General features: G+C 42.2%; 2 protein-coding genes across 2 annotated transcripts; both read right to left on the bottom strand.

The window, feature by feature from the left end:
• Window positions 1-773: 773 nt before the first annotated feature.
• LOC147430593 (uncharacterized) lies at window positions 774-1457 on the bottom strand. Its single transcript, XM_086493184.1, has one exon. The coding sequence runs from the start codon at window positions 1313-1315 to the stop codon at window positions 1016-1018; it is 300 nt and encodes a 99-aa protein (XP_086349310.1). The 5' UTR covers window positions 1316-1457; the 3' UTR covers window positions 774-1015.
• A 44-nt stretch (window positions 1458-1501) lies between these two features.
• Window positions 1502-5111, bottom strand: LOC147430592 (uncharacterized). Its single transcript, XM_086493182.1, has 2 exons — window positions 4748-5111; window positions 1502-4670 (listed from the first exon to the last, which is right to left on the bottom strand). The coding sequence occupies exons 1-2, from the start codon at window positions 4867-4869 to the stop codon at window positions 2369-2371; spliced, it is 2424 nt and encodes an 807-aa protein (XP_086349308.1). The 5' UTR covers window positions 4870-5111; the 3' UTR covers window positions 1502-2368.
• Between the last annotated feature and the right edge of the window lie 12259 nt (window positions 5112-17370).

The raw sequence follows: 17370 nt of genomic DNA, 5'->3' as shown, positions 1-17370 counted from the left end.
GTCCTTTAAACGGGACCTATGGTGCCAATCATGCATTTTACATTGGGTTCACATCTAGTTTATACCACTAAAATGCAGTGCACATATCTTGTCGAATTCGCTTGTAGTTCACATGCAAGTACATAATCAGACAAATGCAGTTGTACTCGCGAGTGCTTGTGTGCCAATGTGTTAATGTCAGCTATCACATAATGTTGATGATGGTAATTGATGTGCTATTTATGAGCACCAATGCATGCTGATCTCGACATATCAACCCCTAGAATTGGGAACAATATAGGTTTGATAAATTTTGATACTATGTTTTCACTAAGATCTCATTTGCCCAAATTCACACCCAATTTACATCAAGTTGACATTGTGATCAAAGGGTGTAATCTTCACCGACACATGACTCCGATTTTCAACCATAGATCTCCTCCAAAGATGCTGTTGTCACACCCTCACCCTCACCTAGTTCATTGCACTCATCCCATAATCGACATTGTACATATATGCCCTCTCAATGACCCCAAGCCATTAGGAGATGAATGAGGTGTCCCTTCTTGTGGGTGACACAAGACATAGAAGTGGGTCCCAATTCCCAAAAGTTATTTCCAAGCTAAAAACGTGAATTCAAAGCATAGACTTATCTCAAGATTGGTAAAACAAACATTACTCAATGCAAAGAACGGTTGGAAGATAGTAGGAATGAGAAAAATAAAGCGTGGTGACGGGGAAGGCTACCAACTACCCTTATAGTCCCTAGAGAGAGAGAGAGAGAGAGAGAGAGAGAGTTTTCAAAGCCGTAATTTGGATGTATAAATAACTCCCTCATTAGTATTTCTTACCATGTTTTATTCTCAATGTCATCTCCATAAGGGTAGATATGTGGGTGGCCTTACTCATGCTCTTAGCTACATCACAACCAGCTGCCTCAATTGATCCCTCCCCATCTGACCAGATGATAGTGGGGATTCTAAGAGACCATGGCTACTCATTGCTAGCTACAGCCATTGAGCTGGCCAACCCACAGCTACTCTCCCAACCCCGCCAACCCAGTGGTTACACTCTCTTTGCTCCAACTGACATGGCTATGGTCTCTGTCAACCTCAAAGCCGAACTCTTCATCCCCCTTCTGCGCTACCACATCGCCGCAGGCCGCTTGACACAAGCCGACCTCCTCTCCATGCCGGTCGGCACACGCATAAGCACGCTCTTGTTTGGCAACTCCCTTCTCATCACTAGCAACAACAGCACCATACACCCCCTCACCATTGACGATGTGCCCATCAATCTGCCTGATTTCTTCATGGACAAGATGATAGTCATTCATGGCATCAACCACATTTTCGATCCGCAAGCTTTTGGTATTGGCATGCCTGTGCCATTGCCCCCTTTACCCGGCCTTCCGGCGTCTCCATCTCCTCCTTTCCTCCCTGTTCTACCTCCTTTTCCTCTGTTCCCACCTATGCGTGGTATCTTCCCGCCTTCTCCACCTCCCCCCTGTCCCCTTTCTGAATGAAAGAATCGCATCTTTCCATTTCACCAGACTTCATCGAGAGCAGATGGTTGGTCTCGAAAGTTTGTATACTCTTATGTGCCTGTAAAATACATTCAAAATGGCAAAATCAAAAAATCCCTCTCTCTCTACTCTGCTTTTCTCTTAGTGGAAAGTACACACATGAACAACCGTAGTGTAACTTGATGGAATCACATGATGGTGCACTGAAGTCCACAATAAGAGCAGCAAAATTGTAGAGTTTAGCTCAAGATCATGTCACACAAGAGTGGTGAATGATGTCTTCAGTCTTATAGGATTGAAGGTAAACCACGATTCTGCCCACCACCCTTGTACAATGAGCTCTCATTATGCAAACGATCAGATCAAACTCAAACCCTCTATTTCTTGTCAACCACACAAATGACAGTTTGTGAACTCCTTGTAAGATCCATTTGCATATAAACCGGGTGGCTGTTTTGGGTTACGAAGCCCATCTTGTCAAAATTTTCACAGAACTCGCATGCAAGAAAACGTTCAGGCACCCTCAAGAAGTCTATTTTCTGTAGATCATCAAGCCCTTCTCTACTTCGCGAAACCATGTCATACTGGTCGCAAAGCCTAGCCGTGTTTGAAAAGAGGCAGGGTTCTGGTCCCCTTCAGGATGCAAAACGACACAACTGTCACCAATGGTGGGCCAAAAAATGTCTCTCAAAGTAACTCAGCAATCCGCTCCCCATTTCCGTCTCCGAGATCTCCTTGGCCCTGAATCAATCCTCATGAGACTCTGCTTCTGTTTGCTCCTTCCACAGTACCGACCATTTGACCTTTGACGTGGTCACGGTTCTCTTTGCATTCTCACAAGCAGGGCAAGCTCTCACAACCCTCTTAACTGTAGAATTCCTCATCAACCTCGAGCTGTCCAGTGTTGTAGCTAGGGGCCTTCTCTACCAAACAGCCACTTTCCTTCAACTGAAAATGAAGTTTTTTCAGCTCCGACCCATCGTCTTGTTGAAGGAGAAAGCTTGCTGAGTGCTCTCTGATGGTCAACCGCCTGGCTATGATTACTCTGCAAAATCTGATTATCACTTCCTGCTGCTTGCATTGGCAGAAAGAGTCCAAAAGGTAAGAAGGAAGAGCATCTGCTGGAACCAGACCCCTTTCCAACATCTCTTCGAAGAGCTTAAGTGACTCTGCAGCCGTATCCTTGCATTTGCTTAAGCCATGGACTAGTTTATTGTAGCATGCATAGGTAGGTGCAAACCCTATCGACTTCATCTTTGACAAAGCTGCCTTTGCCACGCCTAGCGTCCCTTTCTTGCAGGCACTCTGTATCTGCATTGTGTAATCAACGAGATTTGGCACTTGTTTGCGAAAGTATTTCTCCACTTGAGCAATTTCTCCTTCCAGCAAATAAGCCAAACAGCGCTTGAAGCTTTTGGAATGAGGAAAACATCCAGAGCGCATCATTGCATTGAGAAGCACCTTGGCCTCCACAAACCGGTTCGAGTTGCTCATGCACTTCATAAACGACACAAGCGGCAACCCTGTTACATGATGCTTTTTCTGCGCTATGTGATTACAAAGACAAACTACCTCGTCCACCACTCCTGCATCACTCAAAACTGTCAAAAGACGCTCACAAGCTGAAGAGCTACTTTCTACTCCTTTCACATTCATCTCTTTGAAGAGCTGCAAGGCCTCACATCCCCTTGATTGCTCACACAAGCCCACGATAACCAGGTCATAGTGCACAGTCATGGCCGTGCAACCTCTCTCGACCATTGTAGAAAGGAGCGAGCTAGCTGCATAGACATCTCCTACTTTGCAATAGGCACTCATCATCAACGCATACGATGATTCATTAGGGGCACTTAACCTAACAAAAGCCTCATTCAAGTACTTTGCAGCCTCAACAACATCACTCTTCTCACAGTAATACTGAAGAATTGCATTACAGACCTCAAGATCAGTATTCCCATACCTTGAGTAGACATTTTCTGCCAGAGAAACAAGCTTTTCAATGTTTCCCAATCTTCTCAATAGAGAGCAATAAAGCTTATAACTGACACCATCTACCAAACCTCCTGCTTGCATTCTCATAAAAAGATTCTCTGCGTCCTTAGCATTACCCGTTTGGGAATAGTGCTGGAGCAAGATGTTGTAAGAGACATGGTTTGGTTCACAGCCCGCTTTTTGCATGTGGGACACTAGACCCTCTGCTTCAGAAGACATTTGAAGATGACAATAGGATTGGATTATCGTGTTATAGGTATAAGTGTCGGGTTCACATCCCTGTTTCTGCATCATTTCGTAGTAAGAAAGCGCTTTCCTAGGGTCGCCCGACTCACAAAAACCCAGAATAATTGCATTGTAGACATGAGCATTTGGGAGGCAACCAGAGGACATCATACGGTCAAACAACTTCTGCGCGTCTGCCAGCATCTTATTCTTGCACAGCCCTTGTATGATAGTGAAATATGTGTGTAGATCAAACTCTACCTTGCTGTCCTCCATCCTGTGAACCAACTGGTTCGCCTTTAACACTTTCCCAGCATTAAACAAGACCCACAAGAGGGTTGTATACATACGGGCATCGACTTTGACACCCAAAAGTTCTGCCTTTGCCAAGGTCCTCCAGCAATGCTCAAGTAGGCGGGCCTTCCCGTAGCTCTTAATGATTATTGAAAACGTTGAGCTTGTTAGAGCGGCACAATCCTCCGCTTGCATTTTGTCCACTAACTCCTCAATGGCAGTGAAATTCTTAGCCTGGCCCAGCTTCAACATAAGTGCATTATACACGAAGCCATCATGTTTGTAACCTTCCTGCTGTGCCACCCATTTGAAAAACGATTGCGCTGTCTCCACGCTTGCCACTCGGTTCAGAACTCTCGCGACAAGAGCAGGCGAGAGAATCTTAACAAAAGGTCCAAGTCGATGTCGCATATCGCAGTCACACACTCCGTCATCAAGGATAGTGCAGATCAATTTACTCTGAGCCTCCACAAGAGAGTCATCAGCTCCTGCAGAAAAATCACTTCCATGGCTTGCACCGCCGCCACCGTTGTTACCAATAGCAGCTGGAAAAAAGGATTTGAAATCAATCTCTTCCATGTTTTCACTGGTAACAGAGGTGCCTTCAACATCATGAGACACAACTGCGGTGCAGAGCAATCTATCTCTTGTTTTTCTGCAGAACAACATGAGGGAAACACTTTGAGCTGAGAGAGAGAGAGAGAGAGAGAGAGAGAGAGAGAGAGAGAGCACCTCTTTGACATAGAAGTCGCAGCTGAGGTTCGCAGCTTTTGCGTTGATTCATTTGGACGTATCTCTGAGTATAGCCATCGCCGAAAATGGAAGCTCTGAGCTTTCCAGGACCATCTCCTCATTGTCGGGCCTCCATTCCAGGCCCCCCTCCCTCACACCCGTTTGCAACAGTTTTCTCTGCATAATTTGTTCATCGGTTTGCTTTGGCAATGTCATGTAGGCCTAAAGCTTAAAGCAAAGCAAAATTTGGCATTGCTTGATCGTCTCTTTTTGGCCTACAGAAGGCCCTGAGGAAGATTAGGCAGTCGCAAGACCAAAAGTGGGTCAAGAAACCATACATTGGACGTGGTCATCCTTTCCAACATGTAGCCATTTCAAGCAAGTCCTTTTTGGGGGTTTTGGGGGGGGGGGGGCAAGTGTTTGGCTTCCACACACAATTTAAAGGGTTTGGTATGACTTTGGAAGGAAAGGCATTGGAAAGGTTCCAACCTTTGAATCCCATCTATTTTAGTGACATAGATGCACTTTTGAGAGTTTCTGGAAGATTTCTCAAAGAGAGATATAACACCCAACATTGTCTCTATGATCAACAACATCCATGAGAAATTATAGGGGATGCATCTCCACGAGTGAGACAATACTTTGAAAGATGTCCCTAGGCTGAATTGCCAACACAAGAGAGATTCGATTATTAAGGGCTTGACAAACAAAGACTATAAATAAAACATCTATCTAAAGAAATACAAAACCTTGGAAGAATGCAAACAAGGGTGTTGGGGTATAAACCCCAATGTGGTCGCCCAAGTAAGTGGGCGGGCCACCAGGTATGTACACATATTCTTTTGTAAAAACCTAATAAGAACTCACTATGCTCTACACATTACAGTAGAGCGAGTTCACCATATCGTCGTGCTCTTCTTCTCGCACTCTCTCTCGCGTCGCACTTCCGCTCGTACTCCTTTAACTAGTATCAGAGCTCAGATCGAGGCTCGGGGCAGCACTGCAGGAGGCTAGAGTCACCAGCTCAGATTGGAGTGAAATTCGACAGGCGAAGACATCTCGGCCATCTCGGCCACCGTTCGGCTTCGACAAAGGTCTGCGCAGGCCATTTTCGACTACGTGGTCTCAGTGGGTGCAGATCCGACTCTGCAAATTTGGGGTTTTCGGCTTACGACTGCAGGTGCTGAGGATATCGACACTCCCAGAGTGTTGATTTGTGGCTGTCTACACATCGAAGGATGGCTCACAGTTCTTGGAGGCGTGTCACATACGACACGGACGCATCTACACACAGACTGTAGGCGACATCCACTAGTTCATCAGGTTGATATTGGTTCAGAGGTCAGTTTACAGGGGAAACTCTGCCGAATTTTTCCCAGAAAAGTAAACTACTGTGAAGCATAGCTATGGCTGGATCACAGGACACTGCTCTTTACAATATCAAGAAGCTGGATGGAACCAATTTCCCATTGTGGAAGTAGCAGATTTGGCACGTGTTGGTACAAAAGAAGCAGATAAAACCTATAAAGCTCAAGGGGATAAAACCAGAAGATATGGATGAAGATGAATGGAGCGAAATGGATGAATTGGCACTTTCTACCATTATGCTGACTTTGGCAGAAAGCGTTTACTTCAATGTAGCAGACGAGATGTCGGCTTATCAAGCATGGTTAAAGCTGAGTGATCTTTATGAGAAGCAGAGTGCAGCTTCACAGGTATACTGGCTTAAGAAGCTTGTTGACTTGAAGATGAAAAAAGGGACACCTATGTCCAATCATCTGAATGAAATCAACACAATCTACAGTCAGTTGTCAGCTCAAGGTGTCAAGTTTGATGAACTTGTTAGAGCTATGTTCCTGTTGATCACATTGCCGGAAAGTTGGGACACTTTTCGCACAGCTTTGAGTAATTCTGCACCTCCAGATGGTTTGAACATAGCAGGTGTAGAAGGAAGTCTGCTTACTGAAGAAACCAATAGAAAGACAATGGACAAAGGCAAAGGAACAGCCTTAGTTGTCAGGGGAAGGACCAAAGAAAAGTACAAAGGTGGAAAGAGGAATCAGTCTCGTAGCAAGTCCCGCAGTGCTAAAGGCAAGAGTGATATAGAATGCTACCATTGTGGCAAGAAGGGTCACATGAAAAGAGACTGCAGAGAATGGAAAGCAGAAAAAGGCAAAGAGAAAGCTGAAGACCATGGTGAGAAGAACAAGTCCTCAGTGAAGATTCAAGAAATAAATGTGACAAACACTGTTGCAGAGGATGACAGTCTAGTGTCAGGAGACATCTACTTCTTGAAGAATACAATGGACTTAGCTCTTCTTACAGCATCTGATGGAAATGCACTGAGTGACTGGATTATAGACTCAGGGGCATCACTTTATGTGTCTCCAAACAAGGAGTGGTTTACTTCTTATGTGACCACTAAAGATCATGTTCGGCTAGGCAATGGGCAGACATGTGAGATCTTAGGTGTTGGAGATGTTCAATTGAAGTTTCAGAATGGCTCTTCTTTCACGCTGAAGAATGTGAGACATGTTCCCGCAATTACAAAGAGCTTGATCAGCATAGGTTTACTTGATGATGCTGGCTACGTCACCATTTTTGGACAGAACATGTGGAAGATATCCAAGGGTTCTATGACAGTAGCACATGGAGTAAAGTCTGGAGGAATTTACATGATTTATGTATCAAATGTCTCTAAAAATGTAATCAATGTAACCGAGCAGCCGAACGTTTCTTTGTGGCATAGCCGGTTAGGACATATGTCCAAGAAGGGAATGGAAATCTTGTCTCGTTCTGGTTATTTGCCTGGCTTTTCATTTAATGATTTTGAATTCTGTGAACATTGTCTGTATGGTAAGCAAACACAGCAGCCACATAAGCATAGAAGCAGTAGAAGAGATACACAATTGGCACTTGTTCATAGTGATTTGTGTGGAGCTATGCCTAACCTATCTCTAGGGGGAGCTTCTTACTTTATGACATTTATAGATGATTACTCGAGGAAAGTATGGGTTTACTTTCTCAAGCACAAGGATGAAGTGTTTAGTGTTTTCAAAACGTTTGTGACACTTGTGGAGAATCAGAGTGGCAAGAAGCTTAAATGCTTACGCACTGACAATGGTGGAGAGTATGTTTCAAAGGCCTTTCAGGACTTTTGTGAGTCAAAAGGTATAAAATGTGAACTTACTGCTCCTTATAATCCTCCTCAAAATGGTGTTGCTGAGAGGATGAATAGGACCATACAAGAGAAGGTCAGAAGTATGTTGTCTAATGCACAGCTGCCAAATGGGTTTTGGGCTGAAGCTGTATCAACAGCTGTTCATCTTGTAAATAGATCTCCTAGCAAGGTTTTGTAGAAGGATTCAGTGCCAGAGATGGTATGGTCAGGCAAAATGCCCTCATACAAACATCTCAGAGTCTTTGGCTGTGAGGCATATACTCACGTTCCAAAGGAATTTAGGAACAAACTTGAGCCAAAGAGTAGAAAGTGCATCTTTCTAGGCTATGGTAATTCTGGTGAGATGGGGTACAGACTTTGGGATCCCGAATCCAGAAAGGTTGTCCGCAGCAATGATGTTCACTTTAATGAATCCAAATATCATTCTAAACCAAAGAGGGTTGAGGAGATTAGAAGAGTTGTCTTCCAAGAAGATGGACCTGCACGTGCAAGACAAAATGTCAGGGCTCAAGAGGAGAAAGGACAGGATAGAGTGGAACCACAGGTTGTGGCTGAGCCTGAGCCACCTATTGTGCATAGATCTGGACATGTCACGCGACCTCCTGATAGGTTTGTTCCATCTATGAATTATGTCATGTTGACTGATTGCAATGTGCCTTCATGTTACAAGGAAGCAGTGCAAATGAAGGACTCCGGGAATTGGCAATTGGCCATGCAGTCAGAGATGACAGCTTTGCATAAAAACCAGACATGGAAGCTAGTTAAATTACCACGGGGCAAAAAGGCTCTACCCTGTAAATGGGTTTACAGGTATAAGATCACCGCTCATGATAGTCAGCCAAAGTACAAAGCAAGGCTTGTTGCCAAGGGCTTTAAGCAAGAACAAGGCATTGACTTTGATGAAGTCTTCTCTCCGGTGGTCAAGATGACTACATTGAGATGATTTCTTGCATTGGTTGCCATATTAGATTTGGTGTTGCACCAAATGGATGTCAAGACAGCGTTCTTGCATGGTGATTTAGATGTGGAAATTTACATGCAGCAGCCAGAAGGGTTTGTTGAGAAAGGCAAGGAAGATTGGGTATGCCAGTTGTTAAAGAGTCTTTATGGCTTAAAACAATCACCGAGGGCATGGTACCATAAATTCCACAAGTTTATGCTTTCTCAAGGCTACAAACGTAGTGAGTTCGATCACTGTCTATATACAAAGAAGGCTAAGGATGGTAGTTGGTTGATCCTTATTTTGTATGTGGATGACATGTTGATTGCTGGCAAGCACTTGGAAGAAATTCCAGCTTTGAAGTCAAAGATGGAAAAATCGTTTGACATGAAAGACATGGGTGAGGCAAGTCATATACTTGGTATGCGCATTGAGAGAGACAGATCAAAGAAGTTGATTTGGCTATCTCAAACAGAGTATATTGACAAGGTTTTGCAACGTTTCAATATGGAGAAGGGAAAGGCACTGAGTGTTCCATTGCCACCATATGTGAAACTTAGCAAACAAGATTGTCCTGTGTCTGAGGAAGAACAGGCTGAAATGGATAAGATTCCATATGCGTCTGCAGTGGGTAGTTTGATGTATGCAATGATTGCTACTCGCCCAGACATTGCATTTGCAGTGGGAGTAGTAAGTCGATACATGTCAAACCCAGGCAAGAAACATTGGGAGGCAGTGAAAGGAATATTGAAATACCTGAAAGCTACAAAGAGTATGCGTATATGCTATGGGAGTCAGGAGCTACGTGTAAAGGGTTTTACAGACTCAGATTATGCAGGTGACTTAGACAACCGAAGGTCTACGTCAGGGTATGTCTTTACATTGGCTGGTGGAGCAGTATCATGGCGTTCTAGATTACAAGATTGTGTTACTCAGTCTACTACAGAGGCTGAATATGTTGCGGCATCAGAGGCATGCAAAGAATCAATTTGGCTTAATCGACTAGTAACAGATTTGGGAATCAAAGAAGAGATGCCTGTGTTATATTGTGATAGTCAAAGTGCTATACAATTGGCTCGCAATCCAGTTTATCACTCAAAGACAAAGCATGTGGATGTGAAGTATCATTTCATCAGGGAAATGCTCAAGGATAAGCAACTTCAACTTGTCAAAGTTCACACCACAGAAAATCCTGCTGATCTACTTACAAAAGGACTTCCCTCAGAGAGCTTTGCGCATTTTCGCAAGCAGTTAGGTGTAGGGTAGTACACCACTTCTCTACATCTCTTGTATATTAGCTTGTATAGTAGCTTCTCTCACACTTAAAGTACCACATTGGACTTTAAGTGGGAGGTTGTTGGGGTATAAAGCCCAATGTGGTCGCCCAGGTAAGTGGGCGGGCCGCCAGGTATGTACACATATTCTTTTGTAAAAACCTAATAAGAACTCACTATGCTCTACACATTACAGTAGAGCGAGTTCACCATATCGTCGTGCTCTTCTTCTCGCACTCTCTCTCGCGTCGCACTTCCGCTCGTACTCCTTCAAAGGGGCAATTGATTTTCAGGATAATTGTGAAGTCTATGGTGAAGGGAATCATACAACTGATACTAAGTTCACAACAATGAGTGTTATCACCACTAAAAGTTGGTTGACTAAAGAAGCTCTAGCAGAGTTGTTGAAACCATCTCAACCACCCCATATACCCTCAACAAAACTTGCTAACTTGAATCCACCCAAACAGCCTAAGTTGTGTGCCAAAGAGCAAAAGTGGACCAACTATGGAACAAATGAGGGCTACTATACTGGAGGATATTTGAGAGAGAGGCCTTATGGACCGAGACTAGTAGCACAAATGCTATCTCCTAGATACACGGCAAGACCAATCTAAGCCTAGAGCAAAAAAGCCTCAACATGTATTGGTGTAGCATCCCCCATTACATGGAGATCATTGAGTCTCGATAAGATGTGTCAATGCACAGACCCATTTGACCATGAGGACAAAGAAGTTGGCCTTCTTTTGTAATAACACAAACTAGCTTGCTTTCCCATTTGTGGGCATGGAGAGGACATGCCCTTCAACCTCATTTTCTACAAATGATTTCACAGGGGGCACTCCCCCTTTGCAAAAAACAGATATGAGCTAGCATTTCCATGATGCTTTAGTGGTGGTAAATTCAGATGCTTTAGTGATGTGAGCCATCATTGCCATGATGCTTTAGTGGTGGTAGATACATATGTTGTGGAGAATAAAGCCGACACCATCCTTGCTATGCAACCATAGAGGACCCTTACACTTGCTATCCATTGGCATCTCCAAACCTACCATAGCTTTGCTATCCATTCCACTATTTGCACATCCATCATACACCCCTTACACAATTGCCAGTGTAGTAGATCCCACTCCGTCGTAGACACCATAAGAGACCCCTGTTGAAACTCTGTTAAGATCCACCCTCATCGCTTTCATAGGGAGCAACCAAAGGGTTGTTTCTACATCATACATCCACACTCAGGTAACAATGCGGTGAATGAGGATGGGAAAGCTATGCTTACCCGCATGCACAGCTAGATCTTTAGGCACGTTGTTATGAAAAAATGGGAGGAGAATTGGAAAATGAAAGAATAAGCAAGTGATTTCTATCATTCATGTTGACTTTCTCATAATGTACCCCCAATAAACACTTCTCCACCAAGGAGATGACAGAGAGGATGCATGACTTCATATCATGCACAAGTGTTTAGATGCTTGTCAAGCCTACAAAGTGGGATTGGGACAAGCTAAGTTGGCCTGACAAAGAAGACTCGATTTTTATCAAGGAAGAGGGTCACCGCTCCCCCTGGCCTATGGCATTAGCGACAAAGTGGCATAGGGCTCGATGGAGGGAGGGTCTTTGCATAATTTTGGAAGCAACAATTGGTCTACATTTGAGGAGAATTTTGTAAGTATTGCTCCATAACTTAATTTGTTTAAATTTTGTGAAATTTGTAATTACTCATTTTAATCTTTTGGTTCAATCAAATTCTTGAAACAGATGCTTTATTACTAGGAGGGAGCCGCCCAAACTTCGAGCGGGTGTATGCTGCAAAGAAAGGTAAAAGCATTCGCTTATAAAAAATTGACACCACAAGGCGGAGAGTGATTTGTTTCATCTTTTAGCACACTTGATATTATTGGTTATTTCTTTGTAATCAATTTTTTTTCTAATCTTGTTTGTTGACTCTTGCTTCATACTATGGACATGTTGCTTACATGTGACAAGTACTAGATAATTCATGCATGGCATGTGTGGTTTGATTTGCCTAGCTTAGTTGGCTATAAGAAAAGTTTTGTTAGTGAAAGATTCTAGGTTTAGTGGGAGATTTCTCACTAGTGATTACTTTTGTTTGGGAATTTCTATGTGTATGGATATGCGTGACTAGCACCTTGTGTGTGCTTGAGCTCTATTGAGAGCATTTTTTATTCCACGAGACAGGGAGCTCACTTGAGTACAAAATTTACTTACATCTCATTGGCGCCTGTTTGAGCAATTGTCCTACGGTCTTGCAGTGACAATTTTACGTTTCTTGGATGTACGCTCTATTATGTATATTGGCATTGTACCTCATTGTGGAGCCGATTTTGGTTTGTTTTGGTAGTCCTTGCCATTTTTGAGACTTGGTTCGGAAGAGCCTTTTCTGAGACTGTGGCTACTCGTGTCCACGTAGCCTTTTGTGAGGGTCGTTGAATGAGGTGTTTTAAAGGTAATCGGATTACCGAGTGTGAGGTGGATTAAGTTGATGGGGATCCCCATTTGTAACACCTCACCCTACAACAAGTATAGTAAAGATTAGGTGCTGTAATGCCAAGTTGATAGTCTTTTGACAGTTCATTTGAGTAGTATATGCCAATTTATGCACTATCAGCCCTCTGTTTTCAGCTTATGCATTGATTTGTTGAGTTTTGCTTGAGATTTTGATCTCTATACAAAGGAGACCCTGTCGGATTTTTCCTGTGAGCCCTCTAGTTTGCTTACAACACTCTTTTGCATTGACATTGTAGTAATTTTACTGAGTTTCTAGTTGCTAATCTTCATGTAGTGAGACTACAGAAAAATTATTATAAAAAAAATTGTCATAAGCTCTTAGCATTACTCTCTTGTAGTTAGCTGTTATCAGTATGAATGGGTCTTTTGAGAAACAAAATTACTACATTAAGAAGTTTGGTGACACAAATTTCACTATATGGAAGTAGAAAATGCTTTATGTCCTAATCAACAAAGGACTTGCAGCTCCATCGAAATAGTGCAGAGAGGGTTTGTACACTGATGATTAGTGGGAAGATCTTGATGCTCGTGTCATGGAAACTATTAGATTGCATCTTGATGAGTCTATATTCTTCATGATTATGGACAAGACCAATGCTAAAGAATTGAGGGAGTCTTTATGCTCAACATGGGATGGTAAGAGTGCATTGGACAAAGTGTTTCTAATGAAGAAGCTTACGCGTCTTAAGATGGAAGAAGGTAGCATTGTCAATTTGGACTTGAACAAGTTAAATAGTGTGTTTACACTCAATTGACATCAAAAGGGCTTAATTTTGATGACAAAATGAAAGCCATTTTCTTTTCATGTTCTTTGCCTGCATCACGGGACACATTTAGCAATGCCATTAGTAACCTCATCCCTAAGGGAAAACTTGTTTTCATTGATGTTACTAGTGTGTTGCTCATGAAAGAGATTTGACGTTAGTCTCTTGACACCAATCCGCATGGTGATGTGTATAGGGCAAGTGGAAGTAGCCAGAGGAACAATCAAAGACAGAGAATTTTGTAGTCGTAGTTGAGATCATTCTCACAATCAAAAGAATGCATGTAGTAAGATTCGTGGACATGATACGAGGAACATTGAATGCTATCGTTGTCACAAGAAAGAACACATAAAAAAAGATTGTTGTTTGTTACAAAAAGAGAAGGGTAAAATTATTGTCGTAAGATCTACACCTCCTAAGAGAAGTTTGAAGATAGAGGAGCTCAACGTCATTGAGTCTCCACATGTTGATGTTGTTCCTAACATGCTGCATCCATTGGATGTACTAGTCTTCACTTCTGATGTGAGTCAAGAGGCATGCTTAGCTCTTAAGAAATGCTAGGCTCCTTATAAGGGGGGTTTCTCTAGTATACATGGTTCAGTTAAGTTGGGTGACACTCATTAGCTTGAGATATGTGGCATTGAAGATTTGAAGTTGTGTATGTGCAATGGTAGCGAGTTCAAGCTGTGAGGTGTTAAACATGTGCCAAAGCTAACTAAGAGCTTGGTTTCAGTAGGACAACTTGATGATCTTGGATACACTATAGTGTTTGGAAATGGTTCCTTGATGATCAAAAAACATAACTTGGTCATGCTCAGAGGCCAAAAGTTTGGCGCATTATATTCCTTGTATGTCTCTTCTATACTGCCTTCTACTGAGTTGTGGCATAGTCGGCTTCATTATATGAGTCATAAGGGAATGAAATAATTATAGCATTTTGGTTATATCCCTATATTAAACTATTCATATTTTAGTTATGTGAGAATTTCATATACAAGAAACAGACTAGGCTTATCTCATCGCCATTGGATTGAAAGTTAGGGAATTCTCTAGATTTAGTATATAGTGATCTATGTGGGCCTATACTGCATAAGTCTCTGGGGCGGGGGGGGGGGGTATTATATTTATTGATTTTCATAGATGACTCTACTTGAAAGGTGTGGGTCTACCTCTTGCAAAGGAAAGACAAAGTTTTTTCTATATTTTAGAAATTCCTTGCAATGGTCAAAAAGGCAAGAAGTTGAAGGGTTTGCGCACTGACAACAGGGGAGAGTATGTCTCCCACTAAGTTCAAGATCTTTTGTAGCAAAAGAGGAATTCAACGTTAGTTTACTATGTCGTACATACCTACTCAAAATGGCATTGCTGAGTCCATGAATAAGACTATTCAAGAGAGGGTCACTTCCATGCCACTATGGAAAATTTATCTCAAGAGTTTTGGGGAGCGGCTGTTATGACAGTGATGCATATATCAATAGGTCGCCTTATACATCATTGAAATACAAGATTCTGTAGACATGCAAGAAGCCTAATTATGACAACGTGTTTGGGTGTGAGGCATTCTCACACACATATGCTTAAAGAGATCAGAAAAAAGTTGGACCCCAAGTCACACAAATGCATCTTCATTGGAAGATAGAGAGATGGGTTATCAACTCTAGCACTCAGGCTCTCAAAGTGCTATTCGTAGCTCACAAGTGATCTTTAATGAATCAAAGATGCACAGATAGCCTGTGAAAGAGGTTGAGTATTACAAAGTGAGATTCAAGGATGTAGCATAAAGTCCAATTAGTCAAACAACTTAGTTTACACAGATAGACTGTGAAAAAGGTTGTGTATCGCAAAGTGAGATTCGAGGATGTAGCCTCAAGTCCCGTTACTCAAACAACTTAGTTTACTTGTGATGCACCTACCACTAGTAGTGCATTAGAGAGAGCTAGTAATGCTCTTGAGAGAGCAGAGTCCAGTAGTCAGGTAGTGAGGAGATCTACAAGTGTATCTCATGCCTCTAAGCAAATTTAGCCAAGATTAGACTATCTACTGTTCATTAATTGTGGAGAGCCTACATGCTACTAAGATGTTATTGAGATCAAAGATAGCATGGGAATAAGCAAAGAAAGCTAATTATAACTCAATCAAGGCAAATGAGCCTCGGGAACCAACAAAATTTCTAGAGGGAAAACAAGCCTTGCCTTGCAAATGGATGTACAAGAAGAAGTATGCAATAAAGGATCTCGAGCCTAAGTACAAGGCTAGATTGGATGTTAAGGGTTTTAAGCAAAAGAAAGGCATGAATTTTAATGAAATCTTTTCTATAGTGGTCAAGATGACTACATTGCATCTCATGCTTGGACTAGTAGCCATTGAGGACATGGAATTGGACCAAATGGATGTGAAGATAACATTTCTTCATAGGGACCTTGATGAGGATGTCGACACAAAACAACCTGATCCCAATATGTGCGATGAGATTCCACCGTTTTGGTCAAGATAGAGATTAAGGTCTTGTTGGTACTCTCAGCTTGGCCATTTGCTCACTCACAATCTCAAAGGAAACCAAATCTTGTAATAATGTTCTCAAAGAGAAACTTGGCAATTGACCTTGCATCAGTCTTAGGTGTCGCCCTCGCTTCCGATCACTTTGTCACATAGTCAGTGGCAACGATAATTTATCAAGATTGAGTGCTACGAGCTGCCAGACTTATTGGGCCTACAAAGTCCAAACCCAATTTTTCAAATGGTTGAGTCTCTTTAACAAGATGTAAGGGCATTTTATCCTTTCATTGTGTGATCTTGTAACGTTGGCATTCATCACATCCTTTCGCAAAAAGTGATGCATCCCTGAATACGGTAAGCCACCAATAGCTTGATTGCAACACAACACTCTAGCAATTAGTTTCCCTGAGAAATGTTCTCCGGCTATACCCATGTGGGCTTCTTGAAGTATGTATAAAGACTCATCCTCATGGGCACAACATCTAATAATATCGTCCTTCCCTAGCCTGTAAAGAGTTCCTGCAATGAGAGAATAAGGTTCACATTCTTTTAAAAGTTTTTGAGCTATGTCTTTATGAAGCTCTTTGGGTGGAAAACCATTTACTAGAAAGTTCATAATATTCTCACTCCATTCAAGCATGGTCTCAACTAGAAATAAGGAAGTATCGAGCAATTCATCATCGACTCCAATAGGGGATTCACCATTGGGTATGCGAGACAAATGATCCGCCATGACATGTCTTTTACCAGGTCTCACCACAATGGTAAAATCAAACTCAAGAAGAATTAACAATCATCGTGTAATTCTTCTCGAAAATCATACCTAAACATTCTCACTCTATAGTGGTGTAGTTTCTCTCGCCATCATTCGATTGATGACTTGCAAAGCTAACTGGGTAGTCCAATTTGTGTTCTCCTGGTCGAGCTAGAACACACCCAATAGCAAAGTTTCATGCATCAATATGCACATGGAAAATTACATTCCAATCGGGCACTCGTAGAATAGGAGCGCTTGTCAAGGTCATTTTCAATGCCTCATAAGCATGGTCACACTCCGCGGTCCAGTGGAACTCAATAAGAAGCTTGTACAAAGGACGAACTATCTTGGCAAATTTTAAAATAAACCGTCGGTAATAACCAACATGGCCCATGAACCTTTGAACTCCTTTATAGTTTTGTAGGCGGTGGCAATTTAGCAATGGATTTAATTTTGCTCTCATATGTGGAAATCCCATTTTTAGACACCAAATGTCCTAAAATGACTCCATTGTTAACCCAAAATTAGCATTTGAAAGGGTTTAAGGAGATGCAATACAATTTGCACTTCTCAAACACTTTTTGTAAACATGATAGATGCTCTTTCCAAGAGGAGTAAACACAAAGGTCATCTAAGAAAGCTTCGCAAAACTCCCTCAAATATTCTATAAAAGTAGTGT

Source organism: Adiantum capillus-veneris, chromosome 21 (genome assembly GCF_014529385.1).
Source record: "Adiantum capillus-veneris isolate H3 chromosome 21, ASM1452938v2, whole genome shotgun sequence".
NCBI lineage: Eukaryota > Viridiplantae > Streptophyta > Polypodiopsida > Polypodiales > Pteridaceae > Adiantum > Adiantum capillus-veneris.
Note: the sequence above shows the minus strand (reverse complement) of the source record. Positions and strands in the feature narration are given on the sequence as shown.

Excerpts from the sequence above, each read along its gene's own strand:
- LOC147430593 (XM_086493184.1), bottom strand. The coding sequence starts at position 1,315 with ATGAATGACTATCATCTTGTCCATGAAGAAATCAGGCAGATTGATGGG.
- LOC147430592 (XM_086493182.1), bottom strand. The coding sequence starts at position 4,869 with ATGAGGAGATGGTCCTGGAAAGCTCAGAGCTTCCATTTTCGGCGATGG. Across the intron at positions 4,671-4,747 it reads GCGACTTCTATGTCAAAGAG|AAAAACAAGAGATAGATTGC; the intron begins GTGCTCTCTCTC and ends GTTGTTCTGCAG.